The following is a 24,219-nucleotide window of genomic DNA, read 5'->3' on the forward strand; positions in this document are numbered from 1 at the left end:
CTTGATTCATGATGATGACTGCTAGCTAAGATTTTGAAAGTATGATGTTGACATGATCAGTCCTTTGCCTTGATGACAGCTTTGCAAACTCTTGGCATTTTCTCAACCAGCTTCATGAGGTAGTCACCTGGAATCCGTGCTGACTTGCCTAGTTAAATGAAGGTTAAATAAAATAAAAAAATAAAAATGCTTTTCCAACAGTCTTGAAGGAGTTCCCACATATGCTGAGCACTTGTTGGCTGCTTTTCATTCACTCTGCGGTCCAACTCATCCCAAACCATCTCATTTGGGTTGAGGTCAGCCGATTGTGGAGGCCAGGTCATCTGATGCAGCACTCCATCACTCTCCTTCTTGGTCAAATAGCCCTTACACAGCCTGGAGGTGTGTTTTGGGTCATTGTCCTGTTGAAAAACAAATGATAGTCCCAATAAGTGCAAACCAGATGGGATGGTGTATCACTGAGAATGATGGGCTCTGTATAGCTGCTCTGTTCCAAATGTTGTGCTTTTATCACAAAGTGCACTATGGAGTCAACGTTTTCAGTTCAGCCACATGCCACTTTTTTGTTGTTGTAATTTTGACCCACTTTTTTCCCCCAATTTCGTGATATCCAATTATGATCCTATTGTCATCTTGTCTCATGCAGCAACTCCCCAACGGGCTCGGGCGAGGGGAAGGTCGAGTCATGCGTCCCCCGGAAACATGACCCGCCAAGCCGCGCTTATTAACACCACTCGCTTAAACCCAGAAGCCAGCTGCGCCAATTTGTTGGGAAGAAACACCATTCAACTGAATACCGCAGTCAGCCCGCAGGCCCTAAACCAGACAACGCTGGGTCAATTGTGCGCCACCCTATGGGACTCCCGGTCACGGCCGGTTGGAATGCCGCAACACTGCGATGCATTGCCTTAGACCGCTGCACCACTCGGGAGGTCCTACACACACCACTTTTATACAAAGAGAGACATTTTTCCAAACTGACGCATTGCCGCTTTTAGAGTTAATTTTGCAACCTGTGGACGGGTTTTGCGCGGCCCCTTTTTAGAAGGCTATAAGAAGATAAGACCTGGCCATATAGACTACTCTCTATTCGAAACGGAATTATCCGTGCTGAAGTAGTCTAGAGACACATGAATCATCTTGTGAAGTTTTGTCTTGTTCACTACCACAGCGGCTGCCATCATCAGATGCATGGTAACATTGGTAGGACAGCCTAATTAAATAGCCTTCCAAATCCTATCGCTGTTACAGTGGGAGCATAGAGAAGATTTTGGAGTCTTTCCGAATGCGCAAAATGTATTTCTGGATTGAAAGTAAAGAGGTAGGCTAGGCCTACTTGTTTTGTCTTTCAGAATATTTATATGTTTTTAAAAATAATATAACCATATTGGACAAAATAAGAAATAATGCATTTCAATGTGTTGCCTTGTCATAGCGCCATAACACAACATTTACACTGGAAGATAATTTGAAATGTATTTATAATCAAGGATGTATTAACAGTCTATTTTGGTCTCAGGGTCACAATCCTTTTTTGACAGAATTTATGCAGATAACCCATGTCTAGAAAATGTACTTCATCATCGATAAAACATGACTAATATAAGTGTAGGCCCTACTACAAATTAGAAGCATAGTTTGTAATTATTAATACACATATAATAGAATATAACAATATCATGTAATAATACTTTATTAGTAGTAGTATTAGTAGACTATTAGTATTATTTTGCTACTTGGATGAACTTTTAGCCTTTGAGCTAAATTCAACTGTTTCGATAGACAGAGGTTCATATCATGTTTAGAGATACAGGTGAACGAATTAAGAAAATAATACAGGGATTATCGGAATACATTTAGTCAAAACGATGAAGTTTCAAGATTAAATGTCACGTGCACAAGTACAGTGAAATGCCATTCTTTGAGTTTGCAAGAAAGGCATTTCACTGTACTTGTGAATACGACATTAAAATGTGAAACTTAAATATGCCAATCAGAAAATAATTGACCAAGGCACCTATATCGAAAAACGAATTGTGTTACCTTGTATCAGCCGCTTATTTAATCAATGTCAAAACATATTCAGGTTATGGTATCATTTCAAGAGACGAGAATGTCACTCCATCGTGTATATGTTGTGATCAGGTACATTTTCTGTTCGTAAATAGAGGGCTTTTAATTGCATTCATGATATATACAACCTAGGCTACGTGCAGTGACAAGGCATGAGCAACACGTAATGTATATTCAACTCACCGAACCAAGAACACATCCTCATCATATTGCACTATATGAAAAAGAGACGCTGATTTCATTGCGTAAACAAGAATGTAACTCATTGAAGTGTATGTTCCAGTTATAAATGACCAACAATGTGAGATGTGAGATGATGTTGTTATTTCAAAAAGCATTGCCTACATTTTGTTGTTCTATATGCAGTAATATTAAAAAGGCTATGTGTCAACATCCCACATATGTTCTATTTGTTGGTAAAGCTGATTATTAGATATAGGCCACCCCAGGAATACGTTAAACACACAGTAGGTATAATAATTCCAAATCTAACTTTGTGGCAACATCCAAAGATTCCGTGAATAATCCTGTTCAAGACAAATCAAGCCGTGATATTGGTACTCACAACTTATTTTCACATGCTGCGAAAGGAACATAGTGAAGGGATGTACATCTTATTTCTAAATCCACCAAATTATTTCAATTTAAATGGAACTCTCTCTCAGTCACTCTCTCTCTCACTCGCTTGCTCACTTTCTCACACACACACACGCGCGCGCGCGCGCGCACGCACGCACACACATACATACACACACGCACACATACGCACATGCACACACATGAACACGCACACACGCACACACACACACACATGCGCATGCATCCATACACACACACACTGATCAAGTGAACAGCAAACCTGGTTCCAAAAAAACAGATAAAGCAACACCTCATGTCACAATGCCTCTCCCCTGTTTGACCTAGATATTCTGTGTGTATGTAGGCTATGTTTCATGTTTTACATGTATGTAGCTCTGTCCTTGAGCTGTTCTTGTCTAATGATGTTCTGTATTATGTCATTCTGTATTATGTTTCATGTTTTGTGTGGAGCCCAGGAAGAGTAGCTGCTGCTTTTGCAACAGCTAATGGGGATCCTAATAAAATACCCCAAATCACACAAACAGGCCCATTTAGACTTACTGCATGGTGTGAGCGTACATAGAGAGGTGTTTAGAGTGAGGGGCTGAGGAGCCATACTGTAAATGAAATGAAGCCAGCTTCTCATCCCTCTTGCTCATTGGCCTTGGCTCCTCCTCCAGCCTTCTCACTAGATCTCTATTTGAGCTTTGTGGGCTCTAAAGAAAACAGACGCATGAGTAAAGGAATAGAGGGCTACTCCTCTCCTCCTCTCCTCCCTTCCCACTTTTTCCTCCTCCATTCACAGAGCCGAGAGAACACTCCCCAGGTTGGACCTCCAGGCAGCACCTCTCTCTGTCCACTGCATGGACTACTGCAGCACACAACAAAAGAAGCACTATTGTTTCACCTTCGTTTGGGGGCAATTGTGTGTGTTTCCCTAGATAAAAAGTTTGCCGTCTTCCTATGTTACAATGAGGCTTTGTTGCACGTGAGTTTCCACAGAACCAGGAGCTGGGTACATCAGAACGCCGAAGAAGACTTAGGTCCATTTTCAGAGCGACCCTGTCGGGGTTTTGGACAGACTGGTTTCAGGGTGCGGTTGCTCCGCCAGAGATGGGCTCAGATGTGCGTGATCTCAATGCCCTGCTGCCCCCGGTGCCAGCCCTGCCAGGGGGGAACGGGAACTGTACCATGCCCGTCAGCAGTGCTCCTCAGTGGGGCCCCGTACTGGACTTCCACACAGGCACCCCCTACAGCTCGCTGGCCCCCCACCCCTTCATCAAGCAGGAGCCCAGCTGGAGCTCTGGGGACCCCCATGAGGACCCCCACTGCGGCCTGAGCGCCTTCACTGTGCACTTCTCCGGCCAGTTCACTGGCACAGGGGCCTGCAGGTACGGGGCCTTCGGGGCCCCCCCTCCACCCAGCCAGCCCCCACCAAGCCAGCCAAGGATGTTCAGCAACGCACCCTACCTGACCAACTGTATGGACACCCAGCCCCCCTCCAGGAACCAGGGTAAGATTAACCATAATCATCTATTCTGGAGATTAGTTTAGTGAAACGTTACTGTGGATGCACGAGGACTTGATATTAGGTTAAATACAATATTTAAATTCTCAGAAAGAATGGATTTGTTCCGTGTTGTTCAAAGTAGTTTTAATCAGTTACGTTTCTAGTCCTTCTGTATAATTTAGCAATTTATGCTTTTCTTTTTCTTTGACTATTTTCCCTGCCTACAGTTTTTTGCTGACTCTAGTGATGTACATTTGTCTATAGTTCATGATCAATAAACAAACAGATTATTAATAGATACACCTTGAAAAAAGGTCCTATGAACAGTGAATACATTTGTAATTTCAAGGACACTTGTGTTTTATTATGCTATTGTGTAGCATGTCAGTGATACTAACTGATCTTATTGTCAGCACAATTCAATGAAGATGTGTTGATATGAGTTTACAATCTAGAAAATCTCTGCATTTGCTATGCTCTTTTCTTTATTACCTTATCACAATTTTCACAAATGTCTGATTGATTTAGCGAGTTCATAATTAGTGCATTGTATACATATATATAAAAAATATTGTTTAATGCCGCTCACTGAACTTAGTACTGTTTAAGTGATTTATCATTAGTATATTCCACTGCAGTGAGTCAATTTCATAACGAATTATATTATGAATTACTGACATTGCATTTAAATGAATGCGCCCTTTTAACAAAGCGTTATTTCAAACAGAATAGATTATTTTCATCACGGATGGATGTACAATTTGATCTCTGAACTTCTAATAGCAGTAGCTGTGTTATAGTTCAGCTGATCATACAGTTGCCAACGCTCATGCAACCACAAGACTCTTAAACATTTGAGTACACAAAAAAAAACGTTGCCTTTATTGTGGACTTGTGTTTTTTTTTTTACAACTGAATCTCAAATACAAATGTTTAAGAGTCCTGCGGGAGGTTAATACACATAGCTACTGAACGTTCAGTATTATGCTGAGCATTAATTAGCCATGGCATTAGGCTACTGTATAGGCTATAGAAGAGTATGCTAATGTAATGCAAATGAAGGGGAAAAGGCTCAGTGATGACAAAAAAAGGTGATTATTTTTAAACTTGTATTATGACATGAACTAATCTCAGTAGCTTTCCTTAAATCAATAAAAGTTGATCTGAAGATGACCAATTGTGAGTGTGACATATACTTGGCTTCTGATTTCCAAGTTCTTTTTGAAATGATTACTACGCCTCGGTTTCACTTTGACCTGAGCTATTTGTAGTCAAGCTCTGGGATTTTCTTTTTAGGGCTGTCGGGGGTCACCAGTGTTCACACACCAAATGTAATCAGTCTGCACTTTTAACGGAGGATTAATTAGAAATAACATCAGTTTCAAAGGGCTCGTCCAACCTTCAACCCACTTATCACACCCCTCCTGTGCCTGGCCAAGCAGTGCAAACAAGCATGGCTCAGACTCATGCGGGTCACATTCACTAGATACTAATACAATGATGGTCACTGAGGGAATATCCACTGTATTCATGCTCTGTTTACATTTAAAATACGAAACTTGAAAGTCAAAACGAGTTAGTGTGAGGACAGGTATTTTGTGTGTATTAGTGTCTGGGTCATTAAAGTGTACTTGTGCTTGTGTAATTCCGTGTGTGTGTGTGTGTGTGTGTGTGTGTGTGTGTGTGTGTGTGTGTGTGTGTGTGTGTGTGTGTGTGTGTGGGAAGTTAACTTGAATGGAAGCTGAGGAAAAGAGAATAGGCTAGTTAAAGTATTATAGTAGGGACTTTCCTTGAACAAAATGATTAAAAACTGCAAATATTTGTATTAACCTTCAAAGGGTTATATTACCCTTCAGAACCCTTTTTTGTTTTGTATAGTTTTAAATTAACGTATTGTTTCTAAGTATCATTCTGATATTGCAACTGTTGCACAGTTTTATAGTTGACTTCCCTTGGTTTACCATACTGGTTGACATTTTTAATACACGGAAATTCTGTAGTAACTTATACAAGATTTGTAGGCTACTTCTTGGCCTGCTTTTTCAAAACGAACAATAATCGAAATACAATTACTGGGTAAATATGGATGGAATTCTGAAGTTGATTAATATCTATACAGTCACTGTGATATTAGTTTTTATTGATGAAGACACTAATTTATAGAATTAGACACTGTATCTGACTATTGATTAGGTTACAGGTTGACAATTCACAATTCTGTAATATTTTAACTCTTTGGGAGTCAGTAAAAACTCTTTAGAATTTATTATTACATTGATACTATACTGTAAGTAATACGCATAAGGCCGTGGTTCAGTGATTTACATTTGAGTACTTGTCCTTATAATAAATGGCTTGTGAATGATTCATAATCTTTTCAGCAAAAGTAATAAGCAGACCATCAAATAAATTATTACAATTAACGTTCAATGCATTATATTTTAGAAGATATATGCAGTGCCTTCGGAAAGTATTCAGACCCCTTGACTTTTACCACGTTTTGTTACATTACAGCCTTATTCTAAAATGGATGAAATCGTTTTTCCCCCTCATCAATCTATACACAATACCCCATAATGACAAAGCAAAAACAGGTTTTTAGAAATGTTTGCTAATTTATTAAAAATAAAAAACTGAAATATAACATTTACATAAGTATTCAGACCCTTTACTCAGTACTTTGTTGAATCACCATTGGCAGCGATTACAGCATTGAGTCTTCTTGGGTATGACACTACAAGCTTGGCACACCTGTATTTGGGGAGTTTCTCCCATTATTCTCTGTAGATCCTCTCAAGCTCTGTCAGGTTGGATGGGGAGCGTTGCTGCACAGCTATTTTCAGGTCTCTCCAGAGATGTTTGATCGGGTTCAAGTCCGGGCTCTGGCTGGGCCACTCAAGGATATTCAGAGACTTGTCCCGAAGCCAGTTTCCCAGTCCCTGCCTCTGAAAAACATCCCCACAGCATGATGCTGCTACCACCATGCTTCACCGTAGGTATAGTGCCAGGTTTCCTCCAGACGTGATGCTTGGCATTCAGGCCAAAGAGTTCAAGCTTAGTTTCATCAGACCAGAGAATCTTGTTTCACATGGTCTGAGTCCTTTAGGTTCCTTTTGGAAAACTCCAAGCGGGCTGTCAGGCTTGATTGGTGGAGTGCTGCAGAGATGCTCGTCCTTCTGGAAGGTTCTCCCATCTCCACAGACGAACTCTGGAGCTCTGTCAGAGTGAACATCGGGTTCTTGGTCACCTCCCTGACCAAGACCCTTCTCCCCTGATTGCTCAGTTTGGCCGGGCAGCCAGCTCTGGGAAGAGTCTTGGTGGTTCCAAACTTCATCCATTTAAGAATGATGGCGGCCACTGTGTTCTTATGGACCTTCAATGCTGCAGAAATGTTTTGGTACCCTTCCCCAGATCTGTGTCTTGACACAATGCTGTTTCGGAGCGCTTCAGACAATTCCTTCAACCTCATGGCTTGGTTTTTGCTCTGACATGCACTGTTAACTGTGGGACCTTATATAGATAGGTGTGTGCCTTTCCAAATCAATTGAATTTTCCACAGGTAGACTCCAATCAAGTTGTAGAAACATCTTAAGGATACTCAATGGAAACAGGATGCACCTGAGCTCAATTTCGAATCTCATAGCAAAGGATCGGAATACTTATGTAAACAAGGTATTTCTGTTTTTTTACATTGTCATTATTGGGTTTTGTGTGCAGACTGCTGAGGATTTTTATTTAATTAATCAATATTAGAATTAGGCTGTAACGTAACAACATGTGGAAAAAGTCAAGGAGTCTGAATACTTTCCAAAGGCCATATAGGTGCATTTGGTATTTCTTCACACCCCACTCTACTGCAGTGCGTAAAGCAGACTGGTTTAAGGTGAGGACACTACCACACAAACTCCCTGGGCAGTGCCCTTCACTATGCCCCCTGGTATCCCAGACCAGCCCAGGAGGCTACCCAGCCCTATGTAGGCCTACTGTAATGGGGATCAGTCCTGTCCTCCTCTCCACTGTCAAGACAGAGATGAGAGGAAGACAAATAGAGCTCTTTAATGAGTTTTGAGTAAACCCTGCTGGGGCGCTGGTGAAAGTGGCTGTGGTGTGTACTTACTGGCGTCGGTGTTGGTTGATGTGTGATTGATGAACTGGTGCTCCACCCTGGGTCAGACATAGACATGATTAAGCCTTGAACCTGGTGTCAGCCCTCCAGTGTCCTGCCACAGTTTGTTATCACTCCGGACGCTTTCACTCTCACCCCAACGCAGGGGCAACTGGAGTTTGAGAAGGGAGGAGGAAGGTCATTTACCTACCCATTCAGTACAAAGGGTTACGGTGCTGAATGTTAACGGACGAGCTAATTCAGAATTTATAAAGTCACTTTTCACATGTAAACACGTTTTGACGTACTTTCCATGGTCTGAAAACCTTGACATTATTCATTTCGTTTGTTCTAAACCGTTCTTCTTTGTCTTTACAGGTTACAGTGCTTTCGATGGTACCACTAATTACGGTCACACTCCCACACACCACTCCTCCCAGTTCCCCAACCACTCCTTTAAACATGAAGACTCCCTCGCTCAGCAGACCAGTATGGGTAAACAGCACAATATTCTCACCTAGATTCCTGCTTGTGTGTGTGTGTGTGTGTGTGTGTGTGTGTGTGTGTGTGTGTGTGTGTGTGTGTGTGTGTGTGTGTGTGTGTGCGTGCGTGCGTGCGTGCGTGCGTGCGTGCGTGAGTGAGCGAGCGAGCGAGTATTCAAGTATATATGTGTGTAAACACGTGTATTGTGAACTCCGTACTCCTCGCCTAGGGAGTGGCCTCCATCTTAAAGTCACTGCGAGGTTAAGTCTTACAGTGACCTTCACGTCAGTGTCCTAAATCACTACCATCTTGGGTTTTTCATTTTCCTTTTCTTCATCCATGGCCCTCCTGTTAGTAAACGGCTGGACGTGTGTTGTTAATTTTATGACTGTGATGTTGTAAATTTTAGACTCTCTTCGTGGAAATGATAACTGTAGGAAACAGCGATACAAGATTTTTGGAATGTTTAGAACTGCCCTGGGACCCATTCACAATATGTGGAGGCAGAGCCAAAGCAGAGATCCTTCATTTGCACTTTGAAAAAGCAAAAAGATTCAGTGTGCTTTACGGCTTCAAAGAAGAGCCTCTTGTTTGTATAAGTGCTGTGTATATTCGGCCACAGGTCACAGGTTTCTTTCACAATTTCCATTTCAGGATAGTTTTTCTCAGAGAAGGATCCATTCGACCAGAGATGAGTTCTCTTAAAGATTTATAGCTAATGTAGCCCTTCTTTCTTTAACCCATACCCACGTCACTCGTACAACAGCAGAGTGCTTCATTTGAAACATTTTGTTTGTTCACGCACAGAAAATTAACCGTCAGACAGAAATGTTTGCTATTGTTACTCTCTCATAGCTGTGCGTCTGGGTTGTCGAGAGAAATAAAGAATCGGGGAACTCACTTCCAGTGCAGTCGTGATGCTGTCTTTTATCCTTAGGACTGTCCCACGATATTGTTTCAATTCTCAATCTGTAATGTGTTTAGTTTGTGAGGTGATAATTGAGATGAACAGTAACGGTTTAATTTGTCTGTTTGTGTAGGTGAGCAGCAGTATCCTGTCCCTCCACCCGTGTATGGATGTCACACCCCATCAGACAGCTGTGCAGGCAGCCAAGCCCTGCTGCTAAGGAACCCTTACAACAGGTAGGCGCTGGAACCTCCCCCCTACAGTAGCTTCACTTGCCCTTACCTGACATCACATCCCGGCCACTCACCTTAGCCCCATCCTTATCCGTCACATAAGCCCCAGTCGAATAGTCCTACCACTCACCTGCCATCTAATGTTACAAAGCAGCAGGCTGACAGGCAGATATCTTACTAAGGAATCCTGTTTGTAGTGACTATAGTCTTGTTAAAAGGTGGCTCGGATGCTCTAAGGACAATCTGTACAGGATGTTCACCTGTGTAGTAGTCCTAGTCTGGCCAAGGTTGCGCTGCCCTCAGCCAGATTGTCTGCTAAGACAATAATCATCAACATTGTGGTTTTACAATGAAATGTAGAAAAGTCACGCTGCCATTGAGCACGTCCAGTGGCTAGAGGAAGTAAAGTAACAGGGAAAGGAAGTTGGACAGAAGGCGAATATCCTGATTTTCAGTCAGGAAATGATCAAAATAAAGCCGTTTGTCGACTTTGTACTCTCAAAACTTTCCATTGGACTAAATCCACCGCAGTCCTTCTTGACAAAGAATAGTATAATATAAAAGCACATTTACCGTGTTGTGTTTACGTTGAAAGTTAGTTGTCTGGCGGAAAAAAATACTTCAATACACTGCGTAGATGGTATGGATGAGGACCATGTCCAGATAAACTCATAAAAGTTGTCAAGACAGAAGCAGTGCTCAGCAGGCCAAGATAAACAGTGTAATCCCCTACTGCTTTCCAGTCTTAGACCAATGTTGAATTCTTCCTAAAAAGTAGCTCACTGTCCTCTGAGTGGAGAGATCCCCATTGTAACCTCGCACAACTGTTAACCAGCGGTAGAAAAAGTACCCAATTGTCATACTTGAGTAAAAGTAAAGATACCTTAATAGAAAATGACTCAAGTAAAAGTGAAAGTCACCCAGTAAAATACCTCTTGAGTAAAAGTCTAAATGTATTTGGTTTTAAATTTACTTACGTATCAAAAGTAAATGTAATTGCTAAAATATATTTAAGTATCAAAAGTAAAAGTATAAATAATTTCATATTCACTATATCAAGCAAATCAGAAGGCACCATTCTCTTGTTTTATTATTTTACGGATAGGCACACTCTAACACGAAGACATCATTTACAAACGAAGCATTTGTGTTTAGTGAGTCTGCCAGATAAGAGGCAGTAGAGATGACCAGAGATGTTCTCTTGATGTGCGTGAATTGGACCATTTTCCTGTCCTGCTAAGCATTCGAAATGTAACGAGTACTTTTGGGTGTCAGGGAAAATGTTTGGAGTAAGAAGTACATTATTTTCTTTAGGAATGTAGTGGAGTAAAAGTAAAAGTTGTCAAAAATATGAATAGTAAAGTAAAGTACAGATACCCCAAAAAACTACTTAAGTAGTACTTTAAAATATTTTTACTTAAGTACTTTACACCACTGCTGTTAAGTCACTGGTCTTGAGACGGCACAAAATTAGCTTGCATTCCTCGAATAGCTTTAACATTTTGTTTTCAGCTCAAGGGAACATAAAGATTCAAAATAAGAGGATAGTAAGATAAAAGGAGCGTGTTAGACAGACTGGATACATGGTCTGGAAGCCCATTCTTCAGGTTCTGCTCCTCCTGATATCTGGCTGATATCTGTTGGGGAAGGGAAGGGGCTGGGAATACTAAAATCAAAGCCGCTCTCTAATCAAATTCCTGGTACCAACAGCTCTGTATTTATACAGTGAGACTGCAGTTATGCACTTTCTAATGATTTGGAAGTACATGAAGTAAAAACAAGCTAGGAACAAGGTTTCTTTGGGAAGCGCTGGTGCAGAGGATGAAGACTGGTGTCCCCCCCCAAATAAAAACTTTAGAGCACCTTAAATCAAAATACCCAAACATTTGGTTATTTTATCAAGCGATTAAGTCTCAGGTATGTATAGAACTTGCCATAGAGGACTTTACCTACCTTGTACAGTAATGGTTTAGAGAAAGTTCACAGTGTACCAGTGGCAATTTTAGCATGTAAATCTTGGTGGTGCAAACATTTTTTTTTTATTATGCATGCCAGCAAAGCCACCACACAACACTAAACAATACATTAATTGCACTATAACGGTGACAAACGGTGCCCAAAAACTGTTGTGTAGTGGCCTACATAAAGCTGTCCCAACAGCAGAGCCCCAACAGCAGTCCCAACACCTTACCACTGCTACACCTGGCTATCAGCGGAACCTTGTCTGGCAGTGAAACAGTTAATTGAGCCTCATTTACTGCCTTTAAAAAAACATAGACGGACTTGTTTAAACAAATGTGGTTTCTACTGACAATTGAGATGTACAAGCTATGGCATAAGGGAAAGACAAGCGGATTAGAGGCAATCCGTAATTTCATTAATGAGCGAGCTAGGACGGACGTTGTCAATATAACTATTTGTTCAGCACTTTTGAAATGTACAGCGACAGAATTCAGAACATAGGCCGTTCTTACAGTGTTCTCCATGTACACCAAGTCAGAACCGCAGGATAGATAAAGGGGCCATATAAGCAGACAATGAATGCTCTTACAATATTCAATGATTACATTTCTCTAAAACAGGCTATAGGCTACATGTACACGTGCAACACCAAGTCAGAACAGTCGGCAAAATTAAGATTATTAAATTATTAGGGTGAGGCACATCGGCTACTAACATCTTACTACACAACATACACTTAGCATTACTTTTTTAGCTACAGTATACATATCTGCCTGGCATATTACATCATTTATGCAGCAGCAAACAATACGTTTTTGGACTCACCTTTTGCTGTAGTCACTTCCTTCCAAACCACTCATTGTTGAATTTACGATTTCCAACTTGTTGTGTAATGTTTATGTCCGATGGCCGATGAGCACCGATACGCTTTATCTATAATTTCTCTTCATTATTTCTCTTCAAATGACAAGGATTGAAAAGGATTTGGCAGTAGATTGTTGACTTGATTGATGATGATGACTGCTAGCTAAGATTTTGAAAGTATGATGTTGACATGATCAGCTACTGTACCTATAACGTGATTTGACATCATTATATCTGTGGCCAATGACCTTGAGCCTTCTTGGATGGGCACTTCTAATGTATCTCTATGTCAGAACCCAAAGGGCTCGAATTTCCAAGGTCTCCCCTTAGACTTCGCGGTGAAGTAGTTTCCCCATGAGTGACAGAACACTGAGCCAATCACAGCACACCGCTCCGTATTTCCTGCTGGCTCACCCCACCACCACAGAAAGCACTGAGCTAGGCTGAAACACCTGCATTCTGGAGCTACCTTACTCAAGAAAAGAAAAAAGAGACCATGTTTGTGTGCAGCTTTATTAACTCAATGATGTATATATATATACTTTTTACATTGTTTGCAAACTGATATGTGACACGTATTAATGCCAAAATAACATGCAAAACAGGCAAGCCCCACCCCATTTTTTGCCAAAAATGTGGGGCTCAAAACAGGCTCTGCCCCACCTGCCCTGAATGACGGGTTACCACTGCAGTGTACTAACAATGGGCACCCCCTTCTTCATCTTTTAACCCTCAAGACAGAACTATGACACTTCTGTCATCCAAATTGCTGAATTGATTTGAACTAAAAAAACTACAGCCTAAAAAGTCGAACTCTTCTGAGCACTGTCGAGGAACGTGGGGTAAGTCGTGCCAAAGGGTTAGTTGAGCCACCACTTGTTTTTAGAAAACCATACACAAAATGAATCATGTGACCAAATATTTAGGAAGAGGTCATCATTTCATGGAGTCTGTGAAGAAGTAAACCACATGGAAAAAGCGGTAAGCAAGTGAGGTAAAAATAAAACGGAGTTCAATGAATATATTGTGTTGTAGGTTTCAAGATGCTTGTATCTAAACCAAAGTAGATCGTTGTAAGACAGATTGGGTAAGCTCTGTAAGCTACAATATGAGGTCTTAAACCTAGCATTAAAGTGCATTCTTGTAGCTGTGTGGGCTAATAGTCAAAATGGTTGCTTTGGTGTAAATTGTGCCATTTGGCAAGGGGCAAGTTGAGCAAATGGATAATCAATCTACCCCATACAAATGATGATTACATTTTGTCAGTTTTATGCATAATATACATAGCATTTTGAAGACACTTCGCATTTGTGTGATTAGTCAAGTTGAAATGATGAAAAATGCCATCCTCAGATGGGTGCGCCCCCCTCTAGGGCTAGGCCACAATTGAAGTGTTGTCTTCCCATGTGTAATGCAAGGCATTATCACTGGGATATGATGTTACACCAGGGCCAGACCTATTGTTAAAAGTGTTTTTTTTTACAAAGTGCTAGAGATGAGTCCCAATGCTTACCCTGGCCCTAAGCTCAATTTACCCCATAAATTGTGCCAAGAGACCACTTTTTTTTTTGGACAAGCTTTTTCAAATCTGTAATGTTTACATGAATTCTGATTATTTTCAGAGATAGACAACATCCTAAAATATGTGTAGATATCTTTGATAGAAATAATACTATGTTTCCCTTGACGGAGGGATGCTGAATGTAACAAATGACTCAAGATACTCCACTCTCCCTTATTGTATGTAGGTACCAAACAGAGTGTAGGCTACTACAGTCAATTTGCAGGGTACCAGGCACCAGAGCATCCCAGCGCAGTGAGCTGTTCCTGTGGTATGGTAAAACGATGTGATGTCAGGGGCGGCAGTGATTTACGTTGACATTTCAGTCATTTGGCGGACGTTCTTATCCAGAGCGACTTTACAGGAGCAATTAGGCTTAAGTGCCTTGCTCAAGGGCACATCAACATCTTTTTCACCTAGTCAGCTCGGGGATTTGAACCAGCGACCTTTCGGTTACTGTCCCAATAAATCTAAAGTATGCGTTTGGGAAAGCACCTGGCAGGTTAACTAATGGTCCTGGCGTCTGATGCTTATTAACGGATTGCTATTTGGTTCTGAGTGATGGAGGGCTGTAATTATTAGTGTGGGAGGATCCTCATTGTGTAGTGTATTCAAGAGCTGTTACCCAGGATGCACTTGTATAGATGGGGCCAAATGTTATAATCCTCTGACTCTCTTGTGGAGCTTGTCTACACTGAAAACAGTGGTGCCACCGCTGGACGTCCTCGCCCGAAGGAATACATTCCAAGCGGTGGTCATTTTTTCAAATGGCATCTCAGCTGGAATGTACGGCATGGAACCCTGTTAACACGCTGGCTTCCACCATTAAGAGGTATGTCGACATGACCAGTTCCTGTCATGTGAAAAATTCCTATCTGATCTGGATTAACAGTCGTTAACCTGCACTTGTCTCAGAATAGCAGAGGGGGTTGGTGGAGGGGGCGGAGGGAGGGGGTGGCCTCCTTCATTAAATCACACATTTGACCACTCACTGGCATGGCTGAAGTATTTGATTTAGCGACAGAGTGGGACTCCACAGGGGCCCTGTCATTTCTCACTGAGGTGATTAGAAAGAAGAAAATACCTCCTATCACAGAAGTCGCATACAGGTTGCTTGTTGTTTTGTTTTAGCAAGTTCGGTTGTGCCTGTAATGGTGATTTCGGATGTTTTCCTTGCCTGTGTTTGACCCTGATATGTTAAAGGTGACAAGCCATGATAGTGAGTCTAGGATCGTTTCAGAGGGCTATTTCCAGTTGAGGGGGAAACATCACTTTGTCTCTTGCTTTAGTGCTGTAATGAAAATATCCTCTTTCCTTCTTGCTTTCTTGCCGTTTTTAGTGGCCCTCTTTTTCTAACTCCCTTTCCACCTCCTCCCGAACCCCCTCTCTGTTTCTGTTTTCGCCAGGGATTGTGTGCATGTTAAATTAGCTTCTCTGTTTTGTATGTCCTGTGAAATGTATCCTGCTATAATTTTCCAGTGCGGGGCATTAGCCTTGACCACAGTGGGACATGTAATGGAGGGGAAGGGCCCTGCACTGGGGAGTAGTGGAAGTGGATCAGTACACAATGGGATGGCTTTCCCCCTGGGATTCTCCAGCCAGGGCTACAGAGCCAGGGCTCAGTTAGACTGGAGGGGAGGGTCTGACCCTTCCACCACCTCCCCAAAAAAGCCAGCAAAGGCCGGGGTGACCGAATGATTAATCTGCTGCTAAATGAGAGGGACTCTGGTGCTTAGGCTGTGGAAAATCAGACTTGGAGTCTCATCTCCAGGGACTCACGCCAAAGTATGCATGTGCCTCTTCCAGATAAACGCCACCACTCCCCCGTCTCTCTCCCCAGGCCCCGTCTCTCTCCCCAGGCCCTGGATGCATACATTAACGTGAGCTTGAGGTGTTTAGCTCCACAGTGAATGAGTGAATGAATGAACTGTGAGGAGATTTATTGCATTATGCAGCTTGCACTGTCCCGACTCCGGCTATCCTTGGAAAGAGCAGAGACAAATACAGCTTTATGCCTTCTCAACCATGTATTCATAATTTAACTGTACAGGATACAACCCCCTCCTTCCATGAAATACAAAAATGACGGACAGATTTGTAAGACTAATAATATAACGGTATTGCCATCTGGTTATTATGAAACTAGATGTGACCCTTAGCTGTCTTGAAATAGCTACAGTGTATGTAACTGAACCAAGTTTAATGAATACTTTCGGAGGCTATTCGCTTTCATTTCTAAATTGAATTGTTTTTTTTATCTCATAAAATAAGTAGGTTAGTACACAATACCTGACCTGTGTTTCCCATTTCTACATATACTACAATGGATCATTGTCCTTTTGTGCTACTGTATGTCCTTATCCTGTACGTCTATTTGATTGAGAGTCGTGTGTGGGTGACAACACGTTTTGGCAGGACGTCTTGCGGTGTTAACCAGTTCCTCTTTGATTTACTAAAACAGGCCCATATTTATGGAAGAAAAATAAGTTAGTATGCAGCTTGAATTTTTGTTAATCCAGGGTTAGAGTGAGAGGCCAGTTTACCGCCTAGCCATATGAATAAATCTGGGAATGACAGGAAGTTAACCATTAGTCTTTCCTCCGAGATCCACTTTGGATACTTTAGGTGAATATACTGCGCTGTGACCCGTAGAGCAATTTGCCCCTATGTCAAGACAAGTTATAGCTGGTGATTTCGCTGCATTTATTTATTGGGAGCTTTTACCTGCTGTGCGTGCTATTGAAATACAATGCCAATGCAACTTTGCTGAACTGGCTTACATAGATAAGAGTGGGAAACGCTTAAACGACAACCTTTATTTAGGAGTGGGAGACCCTTTCTTAACAACTTTCCCCGATATATCAGGAGTGGGCCGTTTACGGCAACATTTTACAGTACATTTAACGGCGTGAAAAATAATAGCCATTCATCCTACAATTCATACTACAATTCATCCTACAATTCATCCTACATTTTCTTGCCTTTCACTCAGTCCTTTTTCATCGCTCCTAAAACTGCTGAATGCTCTTGAACAGCTTTTATGTGAATTGTAATTTGGCAGACAAAATAGGAAACAGTCACATATTTCCTCGCTAAAAATGCTTTTGTGTCTTTCTTTCTGTGGACAGCCTTGCTACGGGCTATGAGAGTGACCCCAGCAATCCCATGGTGTATAGCTGCAGCACCCAGTACCGCATCCACACCCATGGAGTATTCAGAGGCATACAGGTCAGTTCTATCCTCTCACGGCTTCTGAGTTCGCACCCAGGTCACACACTCTGATTCCTCTCTCCATACACATCTTTGCTTATGTGATCAGGGCCAAGGTCGGGACGTGGAGCACAGACCAACACTTTCTTGCAGGAACACACACACACACACACACACACACACACACACACACACACACACACACACATCCTAAATGCCAGAACAAGGTCATCCTCTACTCCTGAGCTCCAGGCACTGCACGGGTGTTGGCAGAAGAGGAGAAGGTGGGAGAGACTAGAGAGATACAGTACAGGAGGGAGAGAGAGAGGGAGAGGGAGAGAAAGAGAAAGAGAGAGAGAGAGAAAGACAGAGCGAGAGAGAGAGAGAGAGAGAGAGAGAGAGAGAGGGGAGAAAATAGCCTTACGCAATGAGCAGACTATGCGAGAGGAAGCAGTCCTCTGCCAGAACAGTTGAGACATTTAAAAGGCATCTCAGGATGAAAAGGGACGAGGAATCACTTTCAAGAAATCCATTAGCAATAAAGCCACAGGTTCCTTACGCAGGCCCATGTTAATAAATCATTAGCTCTTCATTAATGTCCGTCAGCAGCTTTAAAGCACAGAGCAGAGACTCTCCAGACCTATTTCCGTTGAAAAATGGGACTTTTGGTACTTCATCCCTCTCTTTCTCCCTTCTCATTGTTCTCAAGTGAAATGAATTCAGGAAAACCTCATTCACAAAATGAACCGCACAGGTATGCTTAATCACACAAAAGTACGCTGAGTGCACAAAACATTAAGAACACCTGCTCTTTCCATGACATATACTGACCAGGTGAATCCAGGTGAAAGCTATGATTCCTTGTTGATGTCACCTGTTAAATCCACTTTAATCAGTGTAGATGAAGGGGAGGAGACAGGTTAAAGGGGATTTTTAAGCCTTGTGACAATTGAGACATTGATTGTGTATGTGGGCCATTCAGAGGGTGAATGGGCGAAACAAAAGAATTTACGTGCCTTTGAATGGCGTATGGTAGTAGGCGCTCAGCAGTTTCCTGTGTGTGTCAAGAATGGTCCACCACCCAAAGGCCATCAAACCAACTTGACACAGCTGTGGGAAGCATTGGAGTCAACATGGGCCAGCATCCCTGTGGAACGCTTTCGACACCTTGTAGAGTCCATGCCCCGACGAATTGAGGCTTGTCTGAGGGCAAAAAGATAGGGGGGTGCAACTCAATACTAGGAAGGTGTTCCTAATGTTTGGTGTACTCAGTGTATATTTTTTGAAAGTCATGTTCAAGTTGTACGTGGACACTTGGTGCTCAGAAAGCTTTTTATTTGACAATCCCATCACTGGCTTTGCCCCCTCCGTGAAGTGGGGCGTCTAGACGAGGGACAAGGCAGGCATACGGTAGTGCCATAAAACACTGAAGTAATTTGCTTATCAATAGGCTGCTAACGCTATTTATTCGAGCGCCCGTGTGCCCACAGAGCCCATTACACTAAGCGCCTGCTAATGGACAGCAGATGGGTATCAGGGTCTGTGAGGGAGGGAGGGAGGGAGGGAGGGAGGGAGGAGAGAGTGGAGCACAGGGGGGCACGGACAACTGAGATGGGGTCTGCCTAACGTCTGTGACTAACTGCTTTAGAGAGTAAATCAGTGGCATGGAGTAAATTTGACCAATCATTTTACGGCTAATTCCAGTATAATGAAGCCCCCCTTAGCAAGGTAATTCCACTTCTTCTGCTTAAAAAAAATAAAAATGTTATTATTTTTGAGTTACCTTTTGCTGGAATAGACTAGTGGGTAGCTTAGTTACTATTATCTCTTCGTATGATATGTCGTGGTTCTAAACCTGTATCATGGCTGTGTGTGTGTGTGTGTGTGTGTGTGTGTGTGTGTGTGTGTGTGTTGTGTGTGTGTGTGTGTGTGTGTGTGTGTGTGTGTGTGTGTGTGCACGCGCGCGCCCTTTCTCAGGATGTCCGACGGGTGCCAGGTATCGCCCCTGCCATTGTTCGCTCAGAGACCAGTGAGAAGAGGCCGTTCATGTGCACATATCCTGGCTGCAACAAACGGTACTTCAAGCTGTCCCACCTGCAGATGCACAGCAGAAAACACACAGGTAAGAGCCAGAGCAGCCATAGATCAAGCGCTCATGAGACTAACATACCAGTGGATCAGTGATTCAGGTCTTGCTGTACCAAAGCCCTCTCTGTGTTCCCCTGGGCCCTCGCACCAGGTGAGAAGCCCTACCAGTGTGACTTCACCGACTGTGGACGAAGGTTCTCCAGGTCAGACCAGCTGAAGAGACACCAGCGAAGGCACACAGGTTTGCTCTCTCTCTATCCCACTGCTTCTTTTTTCTTGTTCCTTTTCCCTCTTTTCAGCTTCTCTGCTCGAGCTCCCTCCATCTCCCTGCCCTCTGTATTGTAAATAGAACGCTATAGCTCGTGCTCCCTTTGGAATGGCTCCTCTCCTGGCCTCTGCTCTACTCTGTCTCTCTCTTTGTGTGTGTGTGTGTGTGTATGTGTGTGTGTGCCTAGGGGTTAAACCGTTCCAGTGCGAGACGTGTCAGAGAAAGTTCTCACGGTCTGACCACCTTAAGACCCACACCCGGACTCATACAGGTAAAACAAGTGCGTAAACTTTGATTTTTCCACATTCTGCTTATTACTTAGCTAGTTACTTCCCTTTTTCATGAACAGTCGGTAGGTAACGTCTCAAGGCTTTGGTGGTTTAGTATTTCAACTAATCTACGGTACGTTATCATACTGGATGAAAATAGGTTAAGTCAGTTCATTGTATCAAAAGACCTGTTACTGAAAGTGATGGAAAATGATCATAGGCAATTCATTCATCTCTTCCTCCCCTTCAATTAGGTTTAAACCACAGTACTCCCTAACAGCTCTCTCTCTCTCTCTCTCCCGCTCACTCTCCTAGGTGAGAAGCCATTCAACTGCAGATGGCCCAACTGTCAGAAGAAGTTTGCCAGGTCCGATGAGCTGGTTCGTCACCACAACATGCACCAGAGGAACCTGACCAAGCTCCAGCTGGCCATCTGAGCCGGATCTTAGCCAGCCTCACTGCTCTCAAACACCCTCCCTACATGAGACTGAATCCTCCAGCTCGCACGGGGGAGCAGCGGCAGAGCAGGAGGCCGACAACATTGTTCATCTGCACGTTACTGTACAGCCTCACCAACGGACAGTTCTCCAAACAGTGCCACCTAGGGACAGTCCTCTGTTCATACGCTCTGATTCAGAGGGTTATTTTAGTGAGATATATTTAATGAGGAAACCAAACTGTTTCTATCGCTTGTCGTTGTTCTATAGATGTGTATAACCTTTGTGCCCATTTCTCATTTGAAGTATTACAGACTAATTTATTTGATTATACTTTTGTGAATTAAAATCTTTCACTGGAATGATTTCTGGAAAGGGGGATTTCTGGAAAGGGGGACATTGGTCCGACAGTATCTTCATCATCGCTCTTGTTCAGTCCACATCCCTGTGTTTTTGATTTGATCTGCACCGGGTAGTTGAAACGTAAAGCTACACTATATCCGCTTTTGTCTGTGATGTTGTTTGTAAATATTGTTTCACTTTGACAGTGGATTTTGGGGCTGTGAGTTTAAAAAAAAGATGTATCGGGCACACTGGCTATGTGGCCAAGAAGTTGTCATGTTAAATGATGTAAATAATAATACTGGACCATGGATTGCATTAATATTCTTGCCATGGAAAAATGTGACTTAAGTATTATAGTTTAGACTAGAACTACTTCGATAGATCCAGGAAATGCTTTTTTAAGTGTGTATTTCATGTCATAAAACACTTAATAATTTTTTTTCTTTTTTTTTTTTTTTTACTCTGAAGTGTATTATAAGTACATTACGGTCTGTTCCCATCTGTTTAAACTGTATTGTTCTTACTGTTTTTATACAGTATATATACTGATTCTGTTGTTGTTGTTGTTATTTTTCCCATTGAATTCTGTATTAAAGCCCTCTCGGAGTGTGCAGACTGCCTGGGCAGCTGTGTTGGCTCAGGGACCAGTGTTGAGTTACTTTTGCCTTCACTAACAGGGCTGATCAACCGCGCTCCTGAGACCCACTGACCAGACCGTAACCTGACCAGGTCGTGACCCCTTGTAAGTCACCTGACACAAGTTACCAGAGGAGGCTTATACTGGCCCGGTCTTGGAATAAAAATAGTTATGATAACAAAATAGAATTCTTGACTGCAGCTAACATCCGCTGCTTTCTTTATCTCTGAGCAGATTCTTTTCAAATTCCTTGACTTCTGAGTGAAACAGGAGACGCAGATAAACATAAACGTGTTTTCTCTCAAACTCACTGTTCCTTGGGACTATTCATCTTAATTAAGCTATGCACTCTCCCTGCACTTAGAAAAAAATACACTTTTAATCCACACTTGTTGTTTTTCAAACAAGAAACAAATATCCACTTTAATAAGTTGTGAATTTTCTTTATCATTCGACATCCACGTAAATGCACTGTCTCTGTGCAAACAACAAACAAAAAGCTTGGTACAATTTCAAAATGAACCACAGTTAGTTATAAAACTTTAAGGCAGTGGAATTCTAACTTTTTCAGCGGGGACCGCAGTTCTTCTGCCTGGACCCCATTTTTTTCCAACAAAAATGTCTTTTGACCTCACCCCCAAATGTAATGACACAACCTTAAAATTGGTACTTTTAGATTTTTACATCAACAAATAACCATTAATAATTGCATTTTCATTTCTCATCAAAATGAAAAGAAACCAAAAAATACATTTACTCAATAAAATGTTATTTTTCAAATTGCCTTTCTCAAAAACATTTGTATATTGTCCAACATAAAAATCTGTACTCTTAATTTTTTTTTTGCTTAAATATATACACTACCGTTCAAAGGTTTTGGGTCACTTACAATTTCCTTGTTTTAGAAAGAAAAGCATTTTTTTTGTCCATTAAAATAACATCAAATAACATCAAACGTTGTAAATGACTATTGTAGCTGGAAACGATTTTTAATGGAATATCTACATTAGTGTACAGAGGCCTATTATCAGCAACCATCACTCCTGTGTTCCAATGGCACGTTGTGTTAGCTAATCCAAGTTTATCATTTTAAAAGGCTAGTTGATCATTAGAAAACCCTTTTGCAATTATGTTAGCACAGCTGAAAACTGTTGTTCTGATTAAAGAAGCAATAAAACTGGCCTTCTTTAGACTAGTTGAGTATCTGGAGCATCAACATTTGTGGGTTCGATAACAGGCTCAAAATGGCCAAAAACAAAGCACTTTCTTCTGAAACTCATTAGTCTATTCTTGTTCTGAGAAATTAAGGCTATTCCATGTGAGAAATTGCCAAGAAACTGAAGATCTCGTACAACGCTGTGTACTACTCCCTTCACAGAACAGCGCAAACTGTCTCTAACCAGGATAGAAAGAGGAGTGGGAGGCCCCAGTGCACAACTGAGCAAGAGGACAAGTACATTAGAGTGTCTAGTTTGAGAAACAGACACCTCACAAGTCCTCAACTGGCAGCTTCATTAAATAGTACCCATGAAACACCAGTCTCAACGTCAACAGTGAAGAGGGGACTCTGGGATGCTGGCCTTCTAGGCAGAGTTTCACTGTCCAAAGTCTGTGTTCTTTTGCCCATCTTAATCTTTTCTTTTTATTGGCCAGTCTGAGATATGGATTTTTCTTTGCAACTTTGTCTAGAAGGCCAGCATCCCGGAGTCGACTCTTCATTGTTGATGTTGAGACTGGTGTTTTTGAGGACATGTGAGGTGTCTGTTTCTCAAACTAGACACTCTAATGTACTTGTCTTCTTGCTCAGTTATGCACTGGGGCCTCCCACTCCTCTTTCAAATTCTGGTTAGAGACAGTTTGCGCTGTCCTGTGAAGGGAGTAGTACACAGCGTTGTACAAGATTTTCAGTTTCTTGGCAATTTCTCACATGGAATAGCCTTCATTTCTCAGAACAAGAATAGACTGACGAGTTTCAGAAGAAAGTGCTTTATTTCTGGCCATTTTGAGCCTGTAATCGAACAAACAAATGTGATGCTCCAGATACTCAACTAGTCTAAAGAAGGCAGTTTTATTGCTTCTTTAATCAGAACAACAGTTTTCAGCTGTGCTAACATAATTGCATAAGGATTTTCTAATGATCAACTAGCCTTTTAAAATGATAAACTTGGATTAGCTAACACAACGTGCCATTGGAACACAGGAGTGATGGTTGCTGATAATGGGCCTCTGTACGCCTATGTAGATATTCCATTCAAAATCATTACCAGCTACAATAGTCATTTTCAACATTAACAATGTCTACATTGTATTTCTGATCAATTTGATGTTAATTTTATTGGACAAAAAAAATGAGCTTTTCTTTCAAAAACAAGGACATTTCTAAGTGACCCCAAACTTTTGAACGGTAGTGTATATAGTTTTTTGGTGTTTTTTGGTAACCCAACTGCTGTTCCCCCACGACGCCACTAAGACTTTAAATACCGCTGCATTATGGCCTAGATTCAATCAGATCAAGCGTTAACCAGCAATAGCAGACTGCTGCATAACAGATGTTTTGGTGTTGGAGTTGGAGGTGGAACTGGGTTGGAGCCGTCAAATCGGTGAGCAGCTGCTCTTGCGATCATTGTCAGGAAGCCACATCCGCCCCACTCGCGTTAGAAGCTCAGAACGAAAAAGTGTAGAAATAAT

General features: G+C 42.0%; 1 protein-coding gene across 2 annotated transcripts; it reads left to right on the forward strand.

Annotated features, from left to right (window-relative positions):
- Nucleotides 1-3,345: 3,345 nt before the first annotated feature.
- On the forward strand, nt 3,346-21,541 carry wt1a (WT1 transcription factor a). 2 transcript variants are annotated; one of them, XM_029696970.1, is made up of 8 exons: nt 3,346-4,165; nt 8,646-8,762; nt 9,791-9,893; nt 17,406-17,505; nt 19,465-19,609; nt 19,727-19,816; nt 20,031-20,114; nt 20,428-21,541. In XM_029696970.1, exons 1-8 carry the CDS (start codon nt 3,766-3,768, stop codon nt 20,547-20,549), a joined length of 1,161 nt encoding a protein of 386 aa, XP_029552830.1. In that variant the 5' UTR covers nt 3,346-3,765; the 3' UTR covers nt 20,550-21,541. The 2 variants fall into 2 exon arrangements, with proteins under 2 accessions (XP_029552830.1, XP_029552829.1); XM_029696969.1 differs by having other exon boundaries at nt 3,348-4,165; nt 20,031-20,123.
- Nucleotides 21,542-24,219: the final 2,678 nt, after the last annotated feature.

This window comes from Salmo trutta, chromosome 17, assembly GCF_901001165.1.
Source record: "Salmo trutta chromosome 17, fSalTru1.1, whole genome shotgun sequence".
NCBI lineage: Eukaryota > Metazoa > Chordata > Actinopteri > Salmoniformes > Salmonidae > Salmo > Salmo trutta.